General features: G+C 36.2%; 1 protein-coding gene across 3 annotated transcripts; it reads left to right on the plus strand.

The window, feature by feature from the left end:
- Positions 1-755: 755 nt before the first annotated feature.
- On the plus strand, positions 756-20,065 carry LOC136202360 (uncharacterized). Of its 3 annotated transcripts, none has more exons than XM_065992927.1 (19): positions 756-939; positions 2,470-2,591; positions 2,709-2,936; positions 3,442-3,528; positions 3,674-3,763; positions 3,853-3,979; positions 4,475-4,575; positions 5,329-5,497; positions 5,629-5,750; positions 6,176-6,304; positions 6,388-6,486; positions 6,586-6,643; positions 6,732-6,807; positions 6,891-7,020; positions 8,787-8,944; positions 10,125-10,197; positions 10,292-10,486; positions 17,384-17,477; positions 19,021-20,065. In XM_065992927.1, exons 2-19 carry the CDS (start codon positions 2,517-2,519, stop codon positions 19,914-19,916), a joined length of 2,907 nt encoding a protein of 968 aa, XP_065848999.1. In that variant the 5' UTR covers positions 756-939; positions 2,470-2,516; the 3' UTR covers positions 19,917-20,065. The 3 variants fall into 3 exon arrangements, with proteins under 3 accessions (XP_065848999.1, XP_065849000.1, XP_065849001.1); XM_065992928.1 differs by having other exon boundaries at positions 2,473-2,591; XM_065992929.1 differs by lacking the exons at positions 756-939; positions 2,470-2,591 and having other exon boundaries at positions 2,709-2,820.
- The last annotated feature ends 2,268 nt before the right edge of the window (positions 20,066-22,333 follow it).

Consider the following 22,333-nt stretch of genomic DNA (forward strand, 5'->3'; position numbering starts at 1 on the left):
ATCATTTTGGTCTATTCATATATCTCATGAGGTTTAATTCTTTGTGGTTTTCTTCCTTGGAGTAATAAGCATAATATTGATTTGGTTCTCTAAACTAGTTTAAACTATAAATCATAAATTAAATATTTGAACTAATAAAAAATTATCAATTGAATCCCCATTCTAATAAAAAAATAATCAATTGAGGCTTTATAGAAAATCATTCGGTTGAACAGTTTAAAACCTTTTTCCTAAACTCATTTTGAACCAATATAGAAATTATTACAATCTATCAAATAGTCACAGTTTTCGATTTTAAAATAAGATGATGACTTAATTGATGATTTTTGCTTAATTTAGAGATTTCCCTAAACTCATTTTGAACCAATATAAAAATTATTACAATCTATCAAATAGTCACAGTTTTCGATTTTAAAATAAGATGATGACTTAATTGATGATTTTTAGTTAATTCAGAGATTTGATTGATGATTTCGATAGTTTAGGGTTCTAATTGACTCTGGAGCTTTAATTCGGAAACTAAATGGGTGTAATGGCAATATTTTAATAATAAATATAAATTAATCATTTCCACAATGATTACTTAAAAACTGGACGGTTGTTGCCGGTAGCGGGAAATATCGGCGGGTTCATTTAATTCAAGAAAATCCAACGGCTGATATTTAGCTTCCTTTCCCAATCCTGAAGTCTCCCCTTCAACGGCTCAGATTGTCTCTGTCTCTCTCTTACCGATTTGAGGTCTCTTTCCGGCCAATCTAGCGTCACATATTGGTGCACAGAAAAACAGTTGACACAAGTGACTGACGTTTCATTACGTATCGATCGATTGCTTGTCAAATTTTGATTCCTTGGGTAGCAGTTCATCAACGACACTAGCTTCGCTTCCTCCATTCATTTCGAAGCCCTTCTTTTCTCTCCCTCGATTTCATCGGATAATCGGTACGTAAAATCCCTTAATAGATTCTTTTTTTTTTCTATTTCAATCCATGCGATTTGATTTTGTTTTCTTTTTTCTGAATTTCGATCGATTAATGCTCCATCTCAATTTCCTAATTCAGTCCTTCCCTATCAATTTTGATTTCGTTTTCATTGTTCTGGATTTCTAATTGGCATTCCGATGAAATATTACTTTGTGCTTTCGATTTTAACGATTCTTGGCGTCCTAACTCTTGCCACAAACGAATTCATTTGCTTCACGTACTTGATTCTGCTAAGTTTTAGATTGTTGATTCTATGTCTTCTACCTGGAAAACAATATCTATTCTACTTGGCTGAATTGTTGTTCACTAGCTATATTGCACGAACACTCCTCTAGCGTTTCTGCATTTTGCGTCAGTTTTTCTTTGGAGGCTATTTTATGAAGGTTATGTTTTAGAAATAACATTTCCTGGTGTTGTTTTCCTTATCCGTGCCACATAGTTCGCTAGCTATTGATTGGCGTGTAAACAAGTTCGAAGAAAATGCCATCAATGTTGTTATGGAAATTACGAAGAGAAATTGAAGCTGTAAATCTATTTTGTAGCAGAACTATTCAGTATGAATTTTGTCTTCAGTGGTTCTGTCGTGATTGTAGTTAATGGCTTTATTTCTTGGGTTGCATTAGCTATATTCCTTTCTAGTTCTTGTCTCTACCCTAGGAATGCCATTTTTCAGTACTTTGTTCGTGTTTTTTGTGACCATATATGGAGAGTTCATCATAGATTATTGAAATTACATTCGTTGATGCCTTTGTGTTTGCATTTTTTAGATTGTTGATGCCTTCGTTAATTCTGCTAAGTTTTAGATTGTTGTTTGTATGTCTTCTACCTGCAATCCATATTCATTCTGCTTGGCTGAATTGTTGTTCACTAGCTATTGATTGACGTGTAAACAAATTCGAAGAAAATGCAGTCAATGTTGTTATGGAAATTACAAAGAGAAATTGAAGTTGTAAATCTATTCAGTAGCAGAACTATGCAGCATGAATTTTGTCTTCAGTGGCTCTATTCTGATTGTAGTTAATGGCTTTATTTCTTGGGTTGCATTAGCTATATTCGTTTCTAGTTCTTGTCTCTACCCTAGGATTACCATTTTGAGTACTTTGTTCGTGTTTTCTGTGACTATATGGAGAGTTCATCGTTGGTTATTGAAATTACATTCGCTGATGCCTTCGTGTTTGCATTTTTTAGATTGTTGATGCCTTTTTTATGCCTCAGTTGATTCTGCTATGTTTTAGATTGTTCATTTGGGTAGTTGATATTCAGCTTTGGTTACAGAGCGTGGTTGATCATTTTCCCACTAGGTACTAATAACGAAATGCTTGACCTAGGATATTTCAGTTGGTGATATTCAATTGAGGACTCCTGTTATTATTTTCCCCACTAAGTGCAAGAGACATTCTTTTCAAATTTCAAATGACTATATCAATTCCATAAGCTGATGTGTTGTTCAATCTAACTTTTTCTCTGCACTTCTGGTTTGCATTCTCAGTAGAACCCTGCAAACGTAGTCATTCTTGGCTTTGTTTCCTGACAAATATGGGTTGGGGAAACATTTACAAAAGGCGTGTGAGAGTATTTGCAGTGGCTGTTATGATCTACCTGGATTATAAGGTATTGTTTCTTGATTGCTGGCCATTTCTATCTTGACTTGGTATATTCAAATGTTCTCGTTGTACTAATTCCCTTCCTTTAAAATAAATAAATAAATATCTTTTTTGTGTATTGAAGGCTGTACAACAAAGAGATAAATGGACGTCGAAAACTAAGCGAGCTGATTTGTGGGAGAAGGCACACGATCGCAATGCTAGGCGTGTTCTCAACTTGATGATGGAATTGGAAGGTTTGTGGGTAAAACTTGGACAATACTTATCTACACGTGCTGATGTTCTTCCCCCTGCATTCATTTCACTTCTCAAGCAGTTACAGGACTCTCTTCCTCCTCGTCCCTTGCAAGAGGTTATAGGCTTTATTTAACAAACAGTGAAAACCTTTTAGTAGTTTTGATCTACTTTACGTTTCTTATGGTCGTAAATCAAATGGAATAAAACTTAAGTTGGTTGCATATTCACTGGAACCCTTGATTTTGGAACAAACTGTCTGAAAGAGAGAAAAAAAGAAAGATTGTAATATATGAAGGGTCAATTAGTCTTTGGCGAAGATAGCAAGTACAGATTAAAGCCATCCAACAAATAGTGAGTGCACATACAATAGCTCGTATAAATCAAGCCAAAGAAGTTACAAGATGATGATTATGTTCCCTTCTTCTGTGAATTAGCTTAACAAACCCCAGCTAGAAATATTTAATATGCAAAGAGGTCGATAAAATAATGTTAATGTAGAAACTTCCCAAAAGCTATCTATTTCTATCTTTCGAGAGTAGTATATATGTGTGTGGCTGTATAGGTTTTGGATCCCAAGAAACTTTAGCACTCAATTTGATAAGTTGAAATTTTCTTCACAGGTATGTCATACTATACAGAAAGAATTGGGGAAAACGATGGATGAACTTTTCAAAGATTTTGACAAAACTCCTTTAGCAACAGCATCAGTAAGATACTCAATATTTTATTCCTGTGATGGGAAGATACATACAGCATATAGGATGAAATCTGTTTTTCTTCTTCTTCTTCCAAATTATAGCAAAAGTTAATTAGCTTTAAATAATTCTATTTCCCATATTGTATTCCGTACAGATTGCACAAGTCCATCGTGCAACACTGATTGATGGGCAGGAAGTGGTCGTTAAGGTTCAACATGAGGGCATAAAGTCAATTATTTTGGAGGTTTTCCTCTCTTTGGCTTATAAGAGTTGAAAATGATTGCTGAAGGTTTGCAATATTTATTTATCCTTTTTGCATGCATTGTTATGCAGGACTTAAAGAACTCCAAGGCAATTGTTGACTGGATAGCATGGGCAGAACCACAATATGACTTTAACCCCATGATTGATGAATGGTGCAAAGAAGCTCCAAAAGAACTGGACTTCAATTCCGAAGCTGGTACTATTTGATTCTTTTTAGATATTTATGTTAAGGAGGTCCATTTTGTCAAATTGACAGATTAAGTTTGTCATCTTTTAGTGAATTTATCCATCTGACTTGAAAGTTCGGGTAAAATTTATCAATAAATTCTAATGTAATGGAGTAAAACGCAATCATCTGGGAAAGAGAAGTTAATTCCAGAACTGCGGACTGTTGATGAGCATATTAAGTTCCCATTTATTATTGGGTAGTACAGGCCAACACAAGTTCTGTGGTGATTATGAGTGATGAAAATGCCAGAAAAGGGTTGTGTCGTGCTTTTAATGTGGTGATTTATAACTTTGAAGGAGTTCTTATGATTATAGATTCTAGAATTAATGAATAAATTATTGGAAAGAATTCTGAGTTTATTCCTATCCTAGAATTCATCTGCTACAATTTTATTACCAAATCCATTACTGTATATGCTCATTTTTTAGCTTGCTCTTAATGAAATTTGTCTCCATATTATAGAGAACACCAGGACAGTAGCCAACAATCTTGGATGCAGAAACAATAAGGATGATTCCAGATCTGCCAATCAAGTAGATGTTTTGATTCCGGAGGTTATTCAGGTAATTTCCATTTAAACATTCTGTTAAATGCAGCTTTTAGTAATAAAACAACTAAGATAATATGAAAGTCATTATATGGTTTTATGCAAACAAATTTGTAATATTTCAGGATTTATCTTTCTAAGGGAAATTATATCAGCATTAGTCAGTTCTGGAAAACAAATACAATCTTTCAGGATATATCTCTTAGGGAAATTGTATCAGCAATAGTCTTTTCCGGAAAACAATGTTAAGGCATCCATAAGGACACTGTGTGTGTTAAGACTACCTCTAACCAAGAGGCCCTAGAAACTTTGTATGTCAAATTGTGATGCCATTGTGAGCATGAGGCCCTTATGGAGAAGAGTTTAGGAAAAATAACTTTTAAAGTACACCACGAGTCTTTCAGATTTAATGCTTTGTTATGCTGTTATATCTTCGTGAAGATATCAGATAATAATGCCAAAAAACTAATAAGGTCTGCATACAACTGAAACCAAACTTGTATTGCCCCATAATAATTTCTGACATAAAACTCTCTCTTCTTAAATAGACAAGCATAAAGCTGCTTTGGTCTATAACAGTTTTCTTGTTCCACTAGGAGTTTTTCTTTTCTTCTATCTTATGAATCTACTGTTTGGTTGTGGTTAACATTGAGGTAGTGCTCGCTATGACTGTTGTTATGCTCTGTGTTTCATTTTTTGTTCTTGTACTAAATAATGTTCCCAATAGCTGCATTTATTTTAACTTATATTCTGTTGCTTCCAATGACAGTCAACTGAAAAGGTGTTAATTTTGGAGTATATGGATGGAATTCGTTTGAATGATCATGAATCGCTTGAAGCTTATGGGGTTGACAGACAACATATTGTTGAAGAAATAACACGTGCTTATGCTCATCAAATATATATTGATGGATTTTTCAATGGAGATCCTCATCCTGGTACTTTATCTCTGTCTCCCTCCTTAAATTCTCTTCACTGATAATAGCATGCTAACACTCTGAAGTGGTGAAAACTTTCTACCCTTTTTCTTACTTTTTTATTATGAATATATTTTGACTGTATATTGCAGGGAATTTTCTGGTGAGCAAGGAACCTCCAAATCGTCCAATTTTGCTTGACTTTGGACTCACGAAAAAGATATCTAGTACCTTGAAACAAGCGCTGGCCAAAATGTTTCTTGCATCTGTTGAGGTTTCTTTTCCCTCTCTTTGGATAAGGCTGATAATGCATGTGAATTTATAGCATTGAACTTCACTTAATTAGAAAGTTTCAGTCTTTCATGAGATCCACTTTCAGTTCTAGCTACAACTTTACTCTTGTTTGTGTGCCCATGCTTACACGTCTACAACCTCCTCTTCATCTTTATTCTATGTCCTCTACCTACTATATGTATTGTATTCATATTCATCAAAATTTTCTTAAGGCAAATATTGCTCTTTAAAGTTTGTTAAATAATAGCATGGTGTGTTGTTTGCCCTCTTTTTCCTCTTGATTTTTCCATTACCATATGCCCATTCAGGTCATTTCTGTAGTTTGCAGTTTCTTCATTCTGTAAAACTATTTAAATGTTTTTAATTGGTTATTCTTCACAAGAAATTGTCATTTTTGTGTTACAGGGGGATCATGTGGCCCTTTTGTCTGCCTTCACAGAAATGGGGCTCAAGCTGCGGTTAGACATTCCAGACCAGGTTATGGAAGTAACAAATGTTTTCTTTCGTCAATCAACACCAGCAAATGAAGCTTTTGTAAGTATGCACACCATGCTTGTCATATCTTTCTTCTGAATTTCAGTGAGTCCTATCACATAAACAGAAAAAAATCCTGTTAGGAAACCGCGAAATCCTTGTCCGATCAAAGAACAAAAAACATGAAGGCCATACAGGATAAGATGAAGCTGAACCAAAAAGAAGTTAAACGCTTTAATCCAGTAAAGTCCTAGACTCCTAGTATCATTTCCTTTGGTTTCATGTTTAACTGTATGTTTTATTAACCATTTCATTTGCATCTAATAACAAGTTCACTTCAGGTTGATGCTTTTCCTGGCGATATTGTAATATTTTCACGAGTTCTAAATCTTCTGAGAGGTCATACAGAAACACCCTTTTTCCAGCTTTCCGAGCAAAAATTTGTGCTTTTCTATTTCTGTTTTCTCATCATCTGACATGATTTTAGGCCTTTCATCCACAATGAATATTCGCATAGTATATCAAACAATCATGAGACCATTTGCCGAATATGCTCTACAAGGGTGATTATCCCAACCATAATTTTGATTTTTAATGTTCTTGTATTTAATTATTCTCTGTTTGAAACTTTGTATTAAATTTTCAGAAGCATCAATAAAGGACCAGAAATAAATGCACAATGGATCTATAATACCCCAGTTCATTCTGATGTGGAGGCAAAGTTGAGGCAGCTATTAGTTGAGCTTGGTAACGAAGAGAAAATACTAGGAATCCAGGTTTGGACCAAGTTTCTCTACTTATATGGCTTTAATGCTTTGGAAGTGTCTTGTCAAGTAGATTGTTTAAGATCCAAAGTGTTAAAACCCAACATCACATACATACATAGTTGTTAAAGGCGCGCCTCAGTCAAGGCTCAGGGCCTAGAAAATGAGGCTCTGTACAAAAGGCTCTCGCCTTGTGCGCCTTGCTCATGCCTGGGAGCCTAGAGCCTGGTGCGCCCTGGCGGATTTTACTTAGGTTTTTATTTTTATTTTTACAGTTTTCTCTATAAATAACTGTTTGATTAATCTCAACCACTAACCTAACTTAAATAAGATTAATCTTAACCCTTAATTTAAATAAGAATATCAAGAGTCTCAGTCATAATTAAATATATAAAAAATAGAGAAAGATTAGGAGAAGTCCCGTAAAGAAAGAAGTATCCTCCACTCCAGGCAAAGACAAACTTCCACATACACAGAGTGAAGAAGAAACAGAGAGTGTGTGGAAACAGAGAGTGTGTGTTCTTGTCGATTGACAATGAATGGTTATTAGTTTAGTAGCATTAGTTATAGTTAGGTATTTTAGGTTAAGACTTTAAGTATATGTTAGTGTCGCTATGAAGTATGAACTTAATTTGGTGTTTTTGACATTTATGCTTTAGTATTATGTTTTTATGTGGTTTTGTTTTCTTTGTGTGGTCATAGGTGTTTCTTTTTATGCTTAACTATTAAAAGAGTATATTTTATTTTATGCACCTCGTGTTTCTAAGGCGTGCGCCTAGGCTCCAGGACCCCTTGGAGCCTTATCGAGCCTTGCTCCTTTAACAACTATGCATACATAAACCATTTCTCGTACAAATTTTGCTCACTGAAGCTAGGATGAGTGGCTAATGCTATCAAGATTTAGTAAATTACTGGTTGCTGCATGATTGCTCTGATAGTGGCTGCTTGCTGTGAGTAATTTTCAAAACATTGTTGGTGGAGCATATTATATGAATTCATAACTCAAATTATATTATTGTGGTAGCTTCTAAACAGAAGCAAAGAATGATTGCGGTTAGACAATATGATATCCCAGTAAATTGCTACATGAATATGTTGTCATTTAATGATATAAAAAGCAAACAAGTCGAAATAAGTATAGCCTGACTTAGACAGTCTGCTACGTAATTGACATTGGAAGCTATGAAGCACGGACTCTTCCCCGGGGTCGCCGTGGCCGTGTCGGACTCGCCGGACTCGGGGACTCGGCGGGACACGGATGGGACTTGGCGGGGACACGGATGGGACTCGGGGGGACACGGCGGGGACTCAGCTAATGGTGAAAATATGTAAAAGTTTAGGGTTTTTTTTTTAAAATCTTTTAAAACCTATGTTCAATTACATAATTTGACAAAAAAAATCCTAAACTACATCTAATTCTCACCAGTGTATCGCGATTATAAACGCTTAGAGCTTCGTTCTCTTCCTTCTTCAAGTTTTTTTTTATATATTTTATATCTAATATATATATCTAATTAATTATATAGAGTTTGCCGTGTCCCGCCGTATCCGTGTCTCATATTTTCTAAAAATGCCGTTTGCCGTGTCCGCATCCGTGTCGGTGCTTCATAGATTGGAAGTGTGTTTAGATTCATTCTTTGTTTTTTTTTTTTGCATTTTTTGTGACTAAAAACAAAAGTTGGGAATTTCTGATTCATGATGCTTTTGACTTGACAAAGATAATAATTTGCCTAGTTTTTCAGATTATTCTGATACTTTTCCAATAATGTTGTCTTAAGGTATGTGCCTACAAAGATGGAGAGGTTATCGTTGATACTTCTGCTGGAGTTCTCGGTAAATATGATCCTCGACCAGTTCAGCCTGATAGTCTTTTTCCTGTTTTTTCTGCTTCAAAGGGAATCACGGCGGGAATGTTGCATTGGCTTATTGATCATGGGTGTGTAAGATTACTTTATGATACATATGCTTTTCATAGAAAAAAGAAGGATATGGATCAAATTTGACCCTAACATTTTTTAAAAGGTGCAGATTTAGCTCTAACGTATGAAATGATGCAAATTTAACCCAAACATTTCCAATCAAGATCAATTTTAGCTTTACATTACAAAAAATTTGAAAACACTGTGTCATATGGACACATTGACAAAAAAAATTTGATTAATTTGTATGTGACAGACTTAGTTTTTGTGTTAGTGACACATTAAATATTTTGGATGTAATTAATGTTTGGAAAGTCTGATGTGGTCAAACCATTTTTTTCAAATTTTCGGTAACCTATGATTAAAATTGATCTTGTTTTGAAACGTTAAGGTTAAATTTAGACCATTTCGTACGTTAGACTCAAATCTGCACTTCACTTAAAACGTTATGGTCAAATTTGGCCCTTATCCCAAAAAAGAATATGTAGAACCTATGAAGCACGGAAACTCTTCATGACATGCATTTCCCCATTTTCGGCAGATGTGGGAAACAGAAACTCTCGGAAATTGATACGAAACGTTTCTGGGCACGTTTCCGTAATTACCCAAAATATGAAACGCCTCTCTCAATTTTTAAACGGTTTTCCCTACCTATTTCGATTAAAATTTTGGAAATTCAAACTTTCTATTTTGCAATTCCTTTTCAATCTAAGATTAGTAAAATTGAAACTTCCTATTTGAAAATAATTTCTTCCTTGTATCCTTCAATTTAAATAATTTACCCATATTTTTTTCTCCTATAATCTGTCTTTTGAATCTCGATTGAGCTTGGACTTTCTTCCTCTTATTCTTCAATCTTGTTTTTTCAATGTATTATTATATTTTTAATATTTATAAATATGCCTCTATATTTTTAATATTTCCACGATTTCCCCACGTTTCTTTTTCCTATGGTTTTCAGAAATTACGTTTCCTACTATCCGTTTCAGTTTCCGTATTCATTTCCGTTTCCGTGCAACATAGTGTGGAAGTGTTTAATATTTTGGTCCTAATCTTCTGATTAACAAATTTATAACAACCTAATCTGATAACATCACTAATTATAGCATATTGTCATATGAAGAGGTCGTCTTGAAAGTTCTTAACCTGAAAACAGCTTTGTAGTTTATTTACGAATTATAGCATATTGTCTTGTAGAAAACTCAAGATCAATGACAATATTGCTCATATTTGGCCAGAGTTTGGAAAAAACGGAAAGGATATCATAAAGGTAAGGAATTGTCCTTCTGATACAGAACTTGTACCATTACCATCTGAAGTTTTACGATATGGTTCTATTTTGCTAATTTGATGATGCTTGTTAGGTCTATCATGTGCTCAACCATACATCTGGTTTACACAATGCCTTGGCCAACTTTAGTGGAGAAAATCCGTTGCTAATTTGTGATTGGGATGAGTGCCTGAACCAGATTTGCGAGTCGACACCTGAGTCAGAGCCTGGCAAGGAGCAGCTATATCATTATCTGTCTTTTGGTTGGCTCTGTGGCGGAATAATTGAGGTATTATACAATGCTTAACTATTTTGGAAGAATTGAACTTTTTCTTGGTTGAACACAAATTTACATCTCTAAACTAGGGTTATAATCGAGCCGAGCCGAGCTTTTGCCTGCTCAAGCTTGAGCTCGAGCTCAATATCCTGTTCCCTAGTTGCTTGAGCAGCTCGTAATTATGTTCATGAATTTTCTTCACGAACATATCATTAATTATGTTCATTTGAAATTTCTTTAACACAAAACTATATAATTTTGAAACCTACAAAACTAAAGTTTACACAAAACTAATAGTTTTACATTTTCACCTTTATAGAAATACTAATATTAAAATGATAATCACACCAAGCTTGGTCACGAGCGTGTTCATTAACATTATAGTCGAGCTTGCTCATGGCCTTGTTCATGAATCTATAACCAAACCTGCTCGTGAGCTTTTGAGAGTTTTACCATGCTAAAGCTCGGCTCGTTTATAAATCGAGCTGAGCGGCTTGGCTCCTTTACAGCTCTACTCTAAACTGCTATAGGATTTCATTTCTGCTCCTTTTATTATACCTATCAATGTTTGAATGAGTCCACAGGTTTCCTGATATTCATCCCTCTGATAAACTGCCCGAATAAGGAAGACATTGACAGGATCCATAATATAATATTGGCTTGGGAAAAAAAAATCTTAGACTTACTGACAATTGCAGCCATGAAATTGTGGTCATGCTATAATGAGAATCTTTGATGTTTACATCTTCCTCTAGACATGAATGCATAATTAGGATTGCCTATCAAGGCAAGAACACTTACTGGCTGACTAGCGAACTATCGTTTTTTACAACCATACTAAAAACCCGTAGAAGACATATCTCTAATCTGAGGAACCAACTAGCCCTAGTGAAATATCTGCTTTTAACCTTTCCCTTTCACTGTAGGGCAGGGACCTTATCTCAGGGTCAGGGAGATTAATGACAGGCTCGAAAAGAAAATGGATTCTACTTCTTTTCCCAGCTGAATCAATGGTTTCAAACTAGCCTGAAACTACATTCGGTTCGTTCATATGGACCCTGCCTCTTTCTTCCCTACTATGGACCTATTAGATCTAGTTTGCTTTGGTTTGCCTCGTTTCCAAAGGGGATGGGGGAGCTGAGCTGGTTACACTTCAAGTGAGTAGCCAGGAGCTCTTGAGCTTAGAGAAGTTCCCTAGGACACACCGAGGTCTAGGGGGAGTCCGGATAGATGACTCTTTTTACTGGTGGGCATGCAGATGTAGGAAGGAGTCCTGCCTGCTCCTTTTTGGTGTAAGATCGGTGTTGGTTCAATTCACCTATGTCAGTCGTTTGTTCGTGTGAAAAACTGACATGACAACACGATTTACAAGAACATTCGCTTGATACAACCCATCATTTGACACCAATATCATTTTTTTTTGTCACATCATATATAATCATGTGAAATATATAGATCCTTAGCACGCTTATGATACAATAACCAGTTTTGACGCCTCTATCCATTATTAACTAGCGATGCTTTTTAGTGGATGGGGGGATATGAGCCGGTTACACTTCAAGTGAGTATCCAGGAGCTCTCGAGCTTAGGGGGAGTTCAGATAGAGGACTCTTTTTACCGGTGGGCCCGCAGATGTAGGAAGGCAGCTTGCCTGCTAGTCGAACTGCATAATTAAAGCAACTCCTTTTCACCTATATCAGTTCGAACCTGACGGGTCGTTCGTTCATGTGGAGGACTGACATGACAACACGATTTACAAAGACAACCTGCTTGACACTTCCCATCATTTGACACCATTATCCTTTTTCGTGTCATTTATATCATATATGTAACCACACAAGGGTTATTTGAAAGAATGTTTTTGTTATATTAACTCAAAGGTATTACAAGTATTTATATACAAACCAAGCAATTAATTCCCAACTACTTTATTCCCAACTACTTCCTTAAATGCTAACTACTAACTACATCTAATTATTACTGTAACACTCCCCCTCAAGCTGTATGCCCAGCTTGTTACAAATATAATTGACTCGAGTTCCTGGTAAAGCCTTGGTGAATACATCTGCTAATTGACTTCCGGTTCTGACATGTGGAGTTGTGATTGTACCATCCTCCAACTTCTCTCGAGTAAAATGACAGTCAACTTCTATATGCTTTGTTCTTTCATTAAACACATAGTTATTTGCAATATAGATAACTGCTTTATTATCACAATATAACTTCATTGGTTTTATCTGGTCAAACCCAATTTCGCCAAGTAGACGACGTAACCACACAAGTTCACATGTAGCTTGTGCCATAGCTCGGTATTCAGATTCTGCACTGGATCTAGAAACTATACTTTGCTTCTTACTCTTCCATGAAACAAGATTTCCCCCAACAAATACACAGTACCCAGTAGTAGAGCGTCTGTCTGACAGATCTCCAGCATAGTCTGCATCGGTGAAGCCTTCTGCGATGTGATGTCCATGATTTTGATATAACAAGCCTCGTCCAGGAGCTCCCTTTAGATACCTCAGGATGTGAGTAACTGCATCCCAATGCGTTGTCCTAGGTGAGGACATGAATTGAATTACCACACTCACAGGAAATGAAATGTCAGGACGAGTAATTGTGAGATAATTCAGTTTGCCAACAATTCTCCTGTATTTCTCAGGTTCTTTGAGTAGATCACCATCATCAGACTTCAACTTCACATTGGGCACCATTGGAGCATCACAAGTCTTTCCCTCAATTAGACCTGCATCTTTCAACATATCTAAACAATATTTTCTCTGATTTAAACAAATCCCTTTCCTACTGCGAGATACCTCTATTCCCAAGAAGTATTTCAAAGGACCAAGATCCTTTGTCTGGAAGCGAGTACCAAGGAACTCCTTCAACTCCTTAATTTGAGCAATAGCACTTCCTGTAATTATGATATCATCAACATACACAACCAGTAGAATGCATCCAGAGCTAGAACTGAAGTAGAAAACAGAGGGATCATAAGCACTTCTATGTAAGCCGAATTCCATTACAGCGGCACTGAATTTACCAAACCATGCACGGGGAGATTGCTTCAAACCATACAAAGACTTTCTTAATCTGCACACCTTTCCAGACTCCCCCTGAGCAACAAATCCAGGAGGTTGCTCCATATAAACCTCTTCATTCAGGTCACCATGCAAGAAAGCATTTTTAACGTCCAATTGATGAAGCTCCCAATTGTAAGTGGCAGCTAAAGAAATGAACAGACGGACAGAAGTGAGTTTGGCAACAGGAGAGAAAGTATCGAAGTAATTAATACCATAAGTCTGAGCATAGCCTTTAGCAACCAAGCGAGCCTTCACCCGAGCAACAGTACCATCAGGATTCATTTTAACAGTCCAGATCCACCGAGCACCAATCTTCTTCCTATCTGTTGGTAAGTCCACAAGGTCCCAAGTGTGATTTTGTTCGAGTGCTTTCAGTTCTTCTTTCATTGCCTTTAGCCAATCAGGATGAGCCATAGCCTTTGAAACGGATTTTGGAACCGCAATGGAATCTAAGGTAGCTACAAAACACTTGGAACGGGGTGATAAGGCATTATAAGAAACAAAGGAGGAGATAGGGTAAGTGCAAGACCTTGTACCTTTTCGAAGGGCAATAGGGAGATCAAGACTAGGTTCAGATGAAGGTGGAGGATCTGGAGCCGAAACAGATGAGGTATCATTGGTGACTGGTCCTGGAGCAGGTGCCATAACCGCAGGCTGTACACGCCTAGAATAAACATGACGAATAGGAGGACGAGAGACAACCTGTTCACTTACAGTATAGATCAAAAAATCATCATCAGATGTATCAGCTGGAAAAGAGGGTGAAGGGGAAGATGGACGGAAGAAAGGCGTATTCTCAAAGAACGTGACATCGGCTAACACAAGATAGCGCCCCAAGGATGGAGAGTAACAACGGTACCCTTTCTGACTTCGAGAATATCCCAAAAAGACACACTTGAGAGATTTGGGGTCAAGTTTGGAGACTTGAGGACGAATATCGTGTACAAAACAAGTACACCCAAAAATACGAGGGGCAAGAGAAAATAAAGATTGAGAAGGAAACAGGATAGAGTATGGAATCTGACCCTGCAGAACAGCGGAAGGCATACGATTGATGAGGTAACAGGCAGTGGAAACAGCATCTGCCCAAAAAACTTTCGGGACTTGCATTTGGAACATGATAGCCCGAGTGACTTCAAGTAAATGACGATTCTTCCTTTCAGCTACACCATTCTGTTGTGGGGTAACAACACATGACGTTTGATGAATAATACCATGTTGTGAAAGGTACGACTGAAAAGTACTGGATAAGTATTCTTTGGCATTGTCACTTCGCAAAATACAGATATTTTTATTAAATTGAGTTTTAATCTCAGCATGAAAAGCACAAAAAACAGTAAATAAATCTGAACGGTGCTTCAAATGATAAAGCCATGTAACTCGAGAAAAATCATCCACAAAAGTCACAAAATAACGATAACCAAGTTTAGAAACAATAGGGCAAGGACCCCACACATCAGTGTGAACTAAATCAAAGACAGACTCAACACGTTTATTTATTCGAGGAGAATATGGGACTCGATGGTGTTTAGCAAACTGACATGCTTCACACTCCAAAATAGAGTTCCTTGGAAGACTCGGACACATTTTCTGCAAGACAGGAAGAGATGGATGACCAAACTGACAATGAAGCTGCAACAAAGAGGAGCTTGTACAGGCAATTGGTCTTGGCACCGCTTCAGTGGAGTCAAGAACATACAACCCATTCACCAGTTTCCCTCTACCAATATTCTGTTTCGTCCCAAGATCCTGAAAAAGGCAATAATTTGGAAAGAAAACAACACAACAATTAAGGGCTTTGGTGAGTTGACTAACAGATAACAGATTAAAAGGGAATTGAGAAAGACATAAAACAGAGGATAAAGAGATTTTGGAGGTAGGTTGAGCAGTTCCATGACCATTTACAGGAGCGGTGGCTCCATTAGCTAAAGTAACAGATGGCAGATTGACATTAGTATCAAAAGAAGAATCAATAACCCAATTACGGGATGAGGTGGAGAGACAAGCAGCCCGATTACCTGTATCAGCCAACGCAGTAGTAATGGACTGGGAGGCACCATGATCAAGAGACAGCTGCTGAAGTCGAGCATATTCATCAACAGAGATAGTGGCAGTAGGAGTAGAAGACGAAGATTGAGGGGATGGTAGGATACCATCACCAGCAGCAATGTGAGCAAACTTCCGATTGTTACTTTTCTGAGGCCGACCATGAAGCTTCCAACAATTCTTCTTAATGTGTCCTTCTTTGCCGCAATGATGGCATACTTGAGGACCACTTTGAGAGATACGGTGAGTAGTGGAATTCTGAGGACCACTTTGAACTCCATGTGTCGCATTGCTCACGAGAGCCATTGTCTCTTGAGACACCACATCAGACGTCTTTTCAATATCCCTACACACGGGAAGAAGTCGACCATAGAGGTCAGCAAAGGAGGGAAGTGTCCCACTGGTCAATATCTGGCTGCGTGCTATCTCAAATTCAGGACCAAGACCCTCTAGAAATCCAAGAACAAATATACGATCATCATCCTCTTGCATCTGCTTAACATCGGATGTCATAGGAAAACGAGTTCGCTTCTCCTCACAAATCTGCTTACATTCATTATAATACTGAAAGAAGGTGCGACCCTTTCTCTGAGGACGATAATATGAAGACAGCAAGTTATGAATATGAGTCAAGTCTTGTTTACTAGCATACATAGACTCTAAGTATTCCCACATTTCTTTGACAGTATCACAATGAGTCACAATGTCATCAATAGTAGAGTCCAAAGTATTCTGAATCAGATTAAAAAGTTTATAGTCTACCATCATCCATTTCTTCCTACTTCCTTGCTCATCTCTAGGTGGAGGATTATTACTCAAATGATCCCCCAAATCGACACTATTAATGTACTGAGTAATAGTACGTTTCCACTGAGTGTAATCCTTAACTCCAGTCAATTTTCTATCCGTAATTCGAGTGGTACCAACAGTAATTTCAGTCATGACTTTCTTATTATTTTCCTCAGTCATTGTCAATCCAAGCAAATGACAATTACCACAAAAATTCAATTAACAGTAAATGCACTACTGTTAACCAAGATAAAGTAGAGCAAATATTGTCAACCTTAATTGAAAAGAAAAGATATCAGATCAGAAATATGGGTCTAACCGAACACAAGCCGGAGTTACCACAAGGAAGGAGACTGACCGGAATTACCACAACCAGAAACTGACCACACAGACTGACCGGAATTTCAGAGGCGAGGCTGGGAGAGGAAGAACGGCGGCGAACGGAGCAGCCACACGCCCTCACGCGCCGGCGAGTGGGCGGCGCGTCGGAAGACGAGGCGGCGCGTGAGCCCTACGCGCGACTCTTCTGGCTGCCGAAAAGTTGCGACTCGGCAGATCGGCGGCAGGGGAATCCGATGGAGGGGGCGGTGAGATAAACGGAGATGTTGGAAAACTCGACTTCCAACCCGGACCACCGTAACCAGTTCAAACTCAGAGACCTGATTTACTAAAGCCAAAAATGCTCTGATACCATGTAACCACACAAGGGTTATTTGAAAGAATGTTTTTGTTATATTAACTCAAAGGTATTACAAGTATTTATATACAAACCAAGCAATTAATTCCCAACTACTTTATTCCCAACTACTTCCTTAAATGCTAACTACTAACTACATCTAATTATTACTGTAACAATATATAATCATGTAGATCACTTAACACGACGATTATGATACGATAACCCGTTTTGACACATCTATGCACGATTAATTAGCGATGCTTTTTACCGGAGTCTTTACTTATTCCGTGTTTATAATGTGGTTATATGAAACAGCATGCATCTGGTAAGAAGTTTCAGGAGATCCTTGAAGAGGTAATCATTAAGCCCCTCAAAATTGATGGCGAGCTCTACATTGGAATCCCTCCAGGTATACATCACATTAATCTCAGAAAAAAAACTAAAATTTAGCCGTTGTACTCGGCATAATTTGTGAAATTGGCCCCTTTACTTTAATATTTTTTATGTTTGGCCCATGTACTTTAATGTTTTAGTAGATTTGACTCGTCTTAAATGCACCGTTGGTTACTGAACTTTCATGGTTGTCTCAAAATAGTTACTCAATTCCAATTTGTTTCAATAAAGTTACTCTAGCTGACCGAAATGACATGTGGGTGCCACTTAGATGACATGTGGCTGCCACCTAGATGACATGTGGCTGCCACCTAGCTGACCGAAACAGCACGTGCAGCTAGGGGGCAGCCACGTGTCATTTTGGTTCAGTGGTGAAACTTGACTAGTGTTGACGTGGAAGCCACATCATATTTCCGATATCTTTTTGCTTTTGACTTTACTAAGACAAACTTCAAAGTTGAATGATTTTATATTGAAGTTGAGTGACCATTTTGTGACAACCATACAGTTCAGTGATCAATGGTGCATTTAATCCGATTGGCCCTTGATTTGTGGTTCTGTTAGCTGTATATTGCACACACAAATAAGTGGTCAAATTATTCTGAACTATCTGTAGAGCCAAATTTTACAAAAAAATTAAGTATAGGGGCCAAATTTAAAGTAAAATTTAGCTGTTGTACTTGGCATAATTTGTGGTATTGGCCCATGTACTTTAATATTTGAACGTTTGGCCCATGTACTTTGATTTTTCATTAGATTTTACCCTTGATTTGTGGCTCTGTTAGCTGTATATTACACATTGACTTTTCATTGTGTAATACACTGCAAATTGAACTATCTGTCGAGAGCCAAATTTTACAAAACAACTAAAGTATAGGGGCCAAATTTTAAAAAATCGAAGAATGTAAACCAAATTTTGGTTTAACTGCGGGTTAAACGGGTCCGTTACCCATTTTGACACCTCTTACCAAGTCTAAATTTTGAATTTTCAACAGCTACTCAATTTTGTGAACCCAAATGATCTTGTTTTTGTTTATCTATCTATCTATGATTTAATAAATAAATTTAAGGGTAAATTCCAAAAAATAACCTCTGTAGTTACACGAACTGTCAAATGCATGCCTGTGGTGTTTTTTTCGATCAAGAAATGATTGAGGTTGCTCGTTGTGCTAAAAACGGGGATCTTTTAGTTTGACCTTGTAAAAATAACTTTTGATGATCTCAAAATGAAAATTTTCAAGAATAAAGCTGTTTAGTATCACATTTACTGCGGAACTGCATTATTTATTTTCCAAAATCATGTTTCTGTCTCTAAACATTCACTTTATCTCTCCTCACCAAAAACCGCCTAAATGAAAATTTCCAAGAAATAAAGATGATTAAACTAACTTTAATTCTTGGAAATTTTCATTTTAAGGTTGTTAACGACCATTTTTACTGTGTCAAACTAAAAAATCATAAGCAAGAAACCTCTCAGTGTACTTTCTTTTTGGAATTTACCCTAAATTTAAATGCTCCTGGGTTCAAAGATATATAATGCTTTCATAATTCTGCTGCAGGAGTGGAATCACGGCTAGCGACTCTGACGATAGATGTGAACGATCTCAGCAATCTCTCGCAGTTAGGCGATCGACCAGACCTGCCATCTTCGTTCCAGCCAAGCAACATTTCTCAACTAGCAATGACCTTACCTGCTATATTTAACATGCTGTTTGTTCGCCGTTCAATCATACCTGCTGCTAACGGACATTGCTCAGCCCGTGCTCTTGCACGTTACTACGCAGCCCTGGCCGATACAGGATTGGTTCCGCCGCCACATTCCTCTTCATCCCAGCCACTCCTCGGTAGTCACCCTCGCATTCCGAAATTTCCTTCCCATAAGCCCCCCTCTAAAAAGCGAAAATGCAAAAGTAACGAAAAAGATGCTTCATCAAAGAACAGACCTAACGATCACGATTCCCAGAGGAAGAAGAACGGTGGTGGTGAAGATGGTGGTGATAACGGCCTAAATGGTTACACTAGGCTTACTACTACTGGCAGTATTAGTAGCACAGGCACAAATAGTACACCTGACATCGACGGCGACGCTGGAGGAAAGAAGATGTTCGATAATCCTAGAATTCACGACGCGTTTATGGGCATTGGCGAGTTCAAAAATTTCACCATCCCGAATGGAAAATTCGGACTAGGATTCAGGAGAACGAGTTCAAATGGATCGCTTGTCGGCTTTGGACACTCCGGTATGGGTGGATCCACGGGGTTTTGTGACATTAAGAATAGATTTGCCATTGCAGTAACAGTGAACAAAATGTCATTTGGAACTACTACAAGAAAAATCATCCAGTTGGTTTGTTCCGAGTTAAATATACCTGTACCTGAGGATTATTCGGATTCCGGAGGAGTTGGAGGACCTGATGCTCAATTATTAAATATAGGAAGACCGATGATAAACTGAACGAATGAACGAGAACATTGCTCGTCTTCCGGATTAAACTGTAATAGATAAAATCTTAACACAGGTTCAAAGATACATTTCACTGTACAACATATAAATTTATACAAACACATTAGCAAAATGATTATCAACTGGTTAGCCATTTTGCATCTGCATTTTTTTGTCGTCCATTTGCATGAGAGTTCGATTAGTGCTGACACGATTTACAAATTTAAGTTATCTATACGATGATTTTGATACGATAATCATTTTTATTGTATTTATATTACATATAGTCATGTGAAATTAAACATGTTCATAGATTGGGTCGGATCGGGTCTAACCAGTTTCACATATAATTATGGGTTATTTACATGCAAATCATATCTGAATATAAAATTACAATTAAATCATATTACAAAACTTAATTTTTAATATGTTATTATTTTCTATATAGCACAAATAAAGAATGATTTTATGCACTAATTTATAAATTTTAGACTTCAATATATTGAAGTTAAATTTACACTATTTTATAGCTAAATCTGTATTTCCCTTGTCCCATTTTGTTTTTTCAATGGTTTCTTATTTTGCTTTTGACCCATAAAATATCCGAACCAACCGTACCTGAACACGATCATGACATAACACAGTTACAATACAATAACTTAGACATTCCCAAGTTAAATGTTTGATTTTTCTGATATATTTTTTATTTATTTATTTATTTATTTTTTTTAATGATAGAAGATATGCAATAGTATGGGTAGAGAGAATCAACGTGAAATGCCAGCAAATATGAGACAGCCATCACTGACTCCTATATGTAAAATATCATTAAGTGTAAGATAGTGCATGAAAGAAGAAAATACAATACCATTATTGAATTAAATATACCATTATTGAATTAAATAAATAATCATATTATTATTATTATTAAAAAAGAAAAATATAAAAATAAATTATATAGTTTGATCGATTTGTAAAAAAAAAAAAACAGTTTCCGTAGCTTAAACGTTTGCAAACAAGGGTTATATACTTTGGATAATTTACAAACTCAATTATTCCGTATAATGACTATTAGAGAAAAAAATTAAGAAAAAAAATTTAGTAATGGTGCCTGGTAATATTTTGGAAAGAATTATATTGACTTTATGTAGTATTATTTCAATGTTTAAAGGTAGATGAGATGGTTAAGGATGCCTATTTCTATTTGAGAGGTCCTATGTTTGACTTCCTTCAACCTTATTTTTTTTTAAAAGTTTTTATTTATTTTTATTTCAATAATTATAAAAACATGTTACCATTATTAATTAATTTAAATGGACTCTTTATTTTTATTTTGATAACACTTTTGAATTCATTTTTAATGTATGTCTTTACCATTAAAAAAAATAGACATATTTAATATTCATTTTTATTATGTCTTTACCATTAAAAAAAAGTAAACATGTTTAATTTCCTATTAGTTCAATGCTAGTTTCTAAAAAAAATGACAATATTTTTACAGTTTTAATGTGTTGGAGGCTAAAAAAAATTTGTCCAGCCCCAACGGACTGGACTTTGAAAATTTACCGTCAACCACACAGTTAATTTTGATTTTTTTTTGACGTTTTGAATTTTTTTACTAATATGTTTGAACTCCGGATCATCCGGGGTCCTGGTTCCGCCACTGCGCGACGGGTATGAGATTACCTTATGGGTATCCACTATCCGTCATCCATCATATATCATTTTAGGGAATTAACTATTTAGTTGCAGTGTGTTTAATTTCTTAATAATTTGAATAATTCAGAATGTTTATTAAATTTTTGGATAGTTTATTAAAATTGTGTTTTGTTCATTTTGTCATTCATATATTTTATGCGTTGAATTTTAACGGATAAGGTATCCCAAATTAAATTAGACGAGTATGAGATTAAAAAATATATCCGTTAGGATAATGGGACGAGACGGGTAATTTAAAAAATAAACGGGTAAGAGTATGAGATTGACACTATCTACGGATATTCTACCCGTTGCCATCCCCAGTGACTATTTATCCTAAAATAAAACGATTTGAAGCAATTAGAAAAGTTTGAATTTACAAATCATCTAAAATTTAAGGTCTAATTTTGTAAATTAACTAACCTAAAATTTTTAACTGTAAATTTCATAAAGTATAGAACCATTATTTACAAATTTTTAAATTACAGAGACTATCCTTATAAATAGGTCAAAATCAGAGAACTTATTTTTATCTTATTATTATTATCAGTATGGTTAATTCCAAAAATAATCACCTGCTTTCGTTGATTTGTAGTTTTTTTTTATTACAAATTGAGTACTGAAGTGCTTGTCTGTTTGCAAAACCAATAACTCTTAAATTTACACGGTAAATTTTACCGTTTATAATACCAATAGAAAAATAAAAAAATTGATAATATTTGTAAAGACCG

This window comes from Euphorbia lathyris, chromosome 8 (assembly GCF_963576675.1).
Source record: "Euphorbia lathyris chromosome 8, ddEupLath1.1, whole genome shotgun sequence".
Taxonomy (NCBI): Eukaryota; Viridiplantae; Streptophyta; class Magnoliopsida; order Malpighiales; family Euphorbiaceae; genus Euphorbia; species Euphorbia lathyris.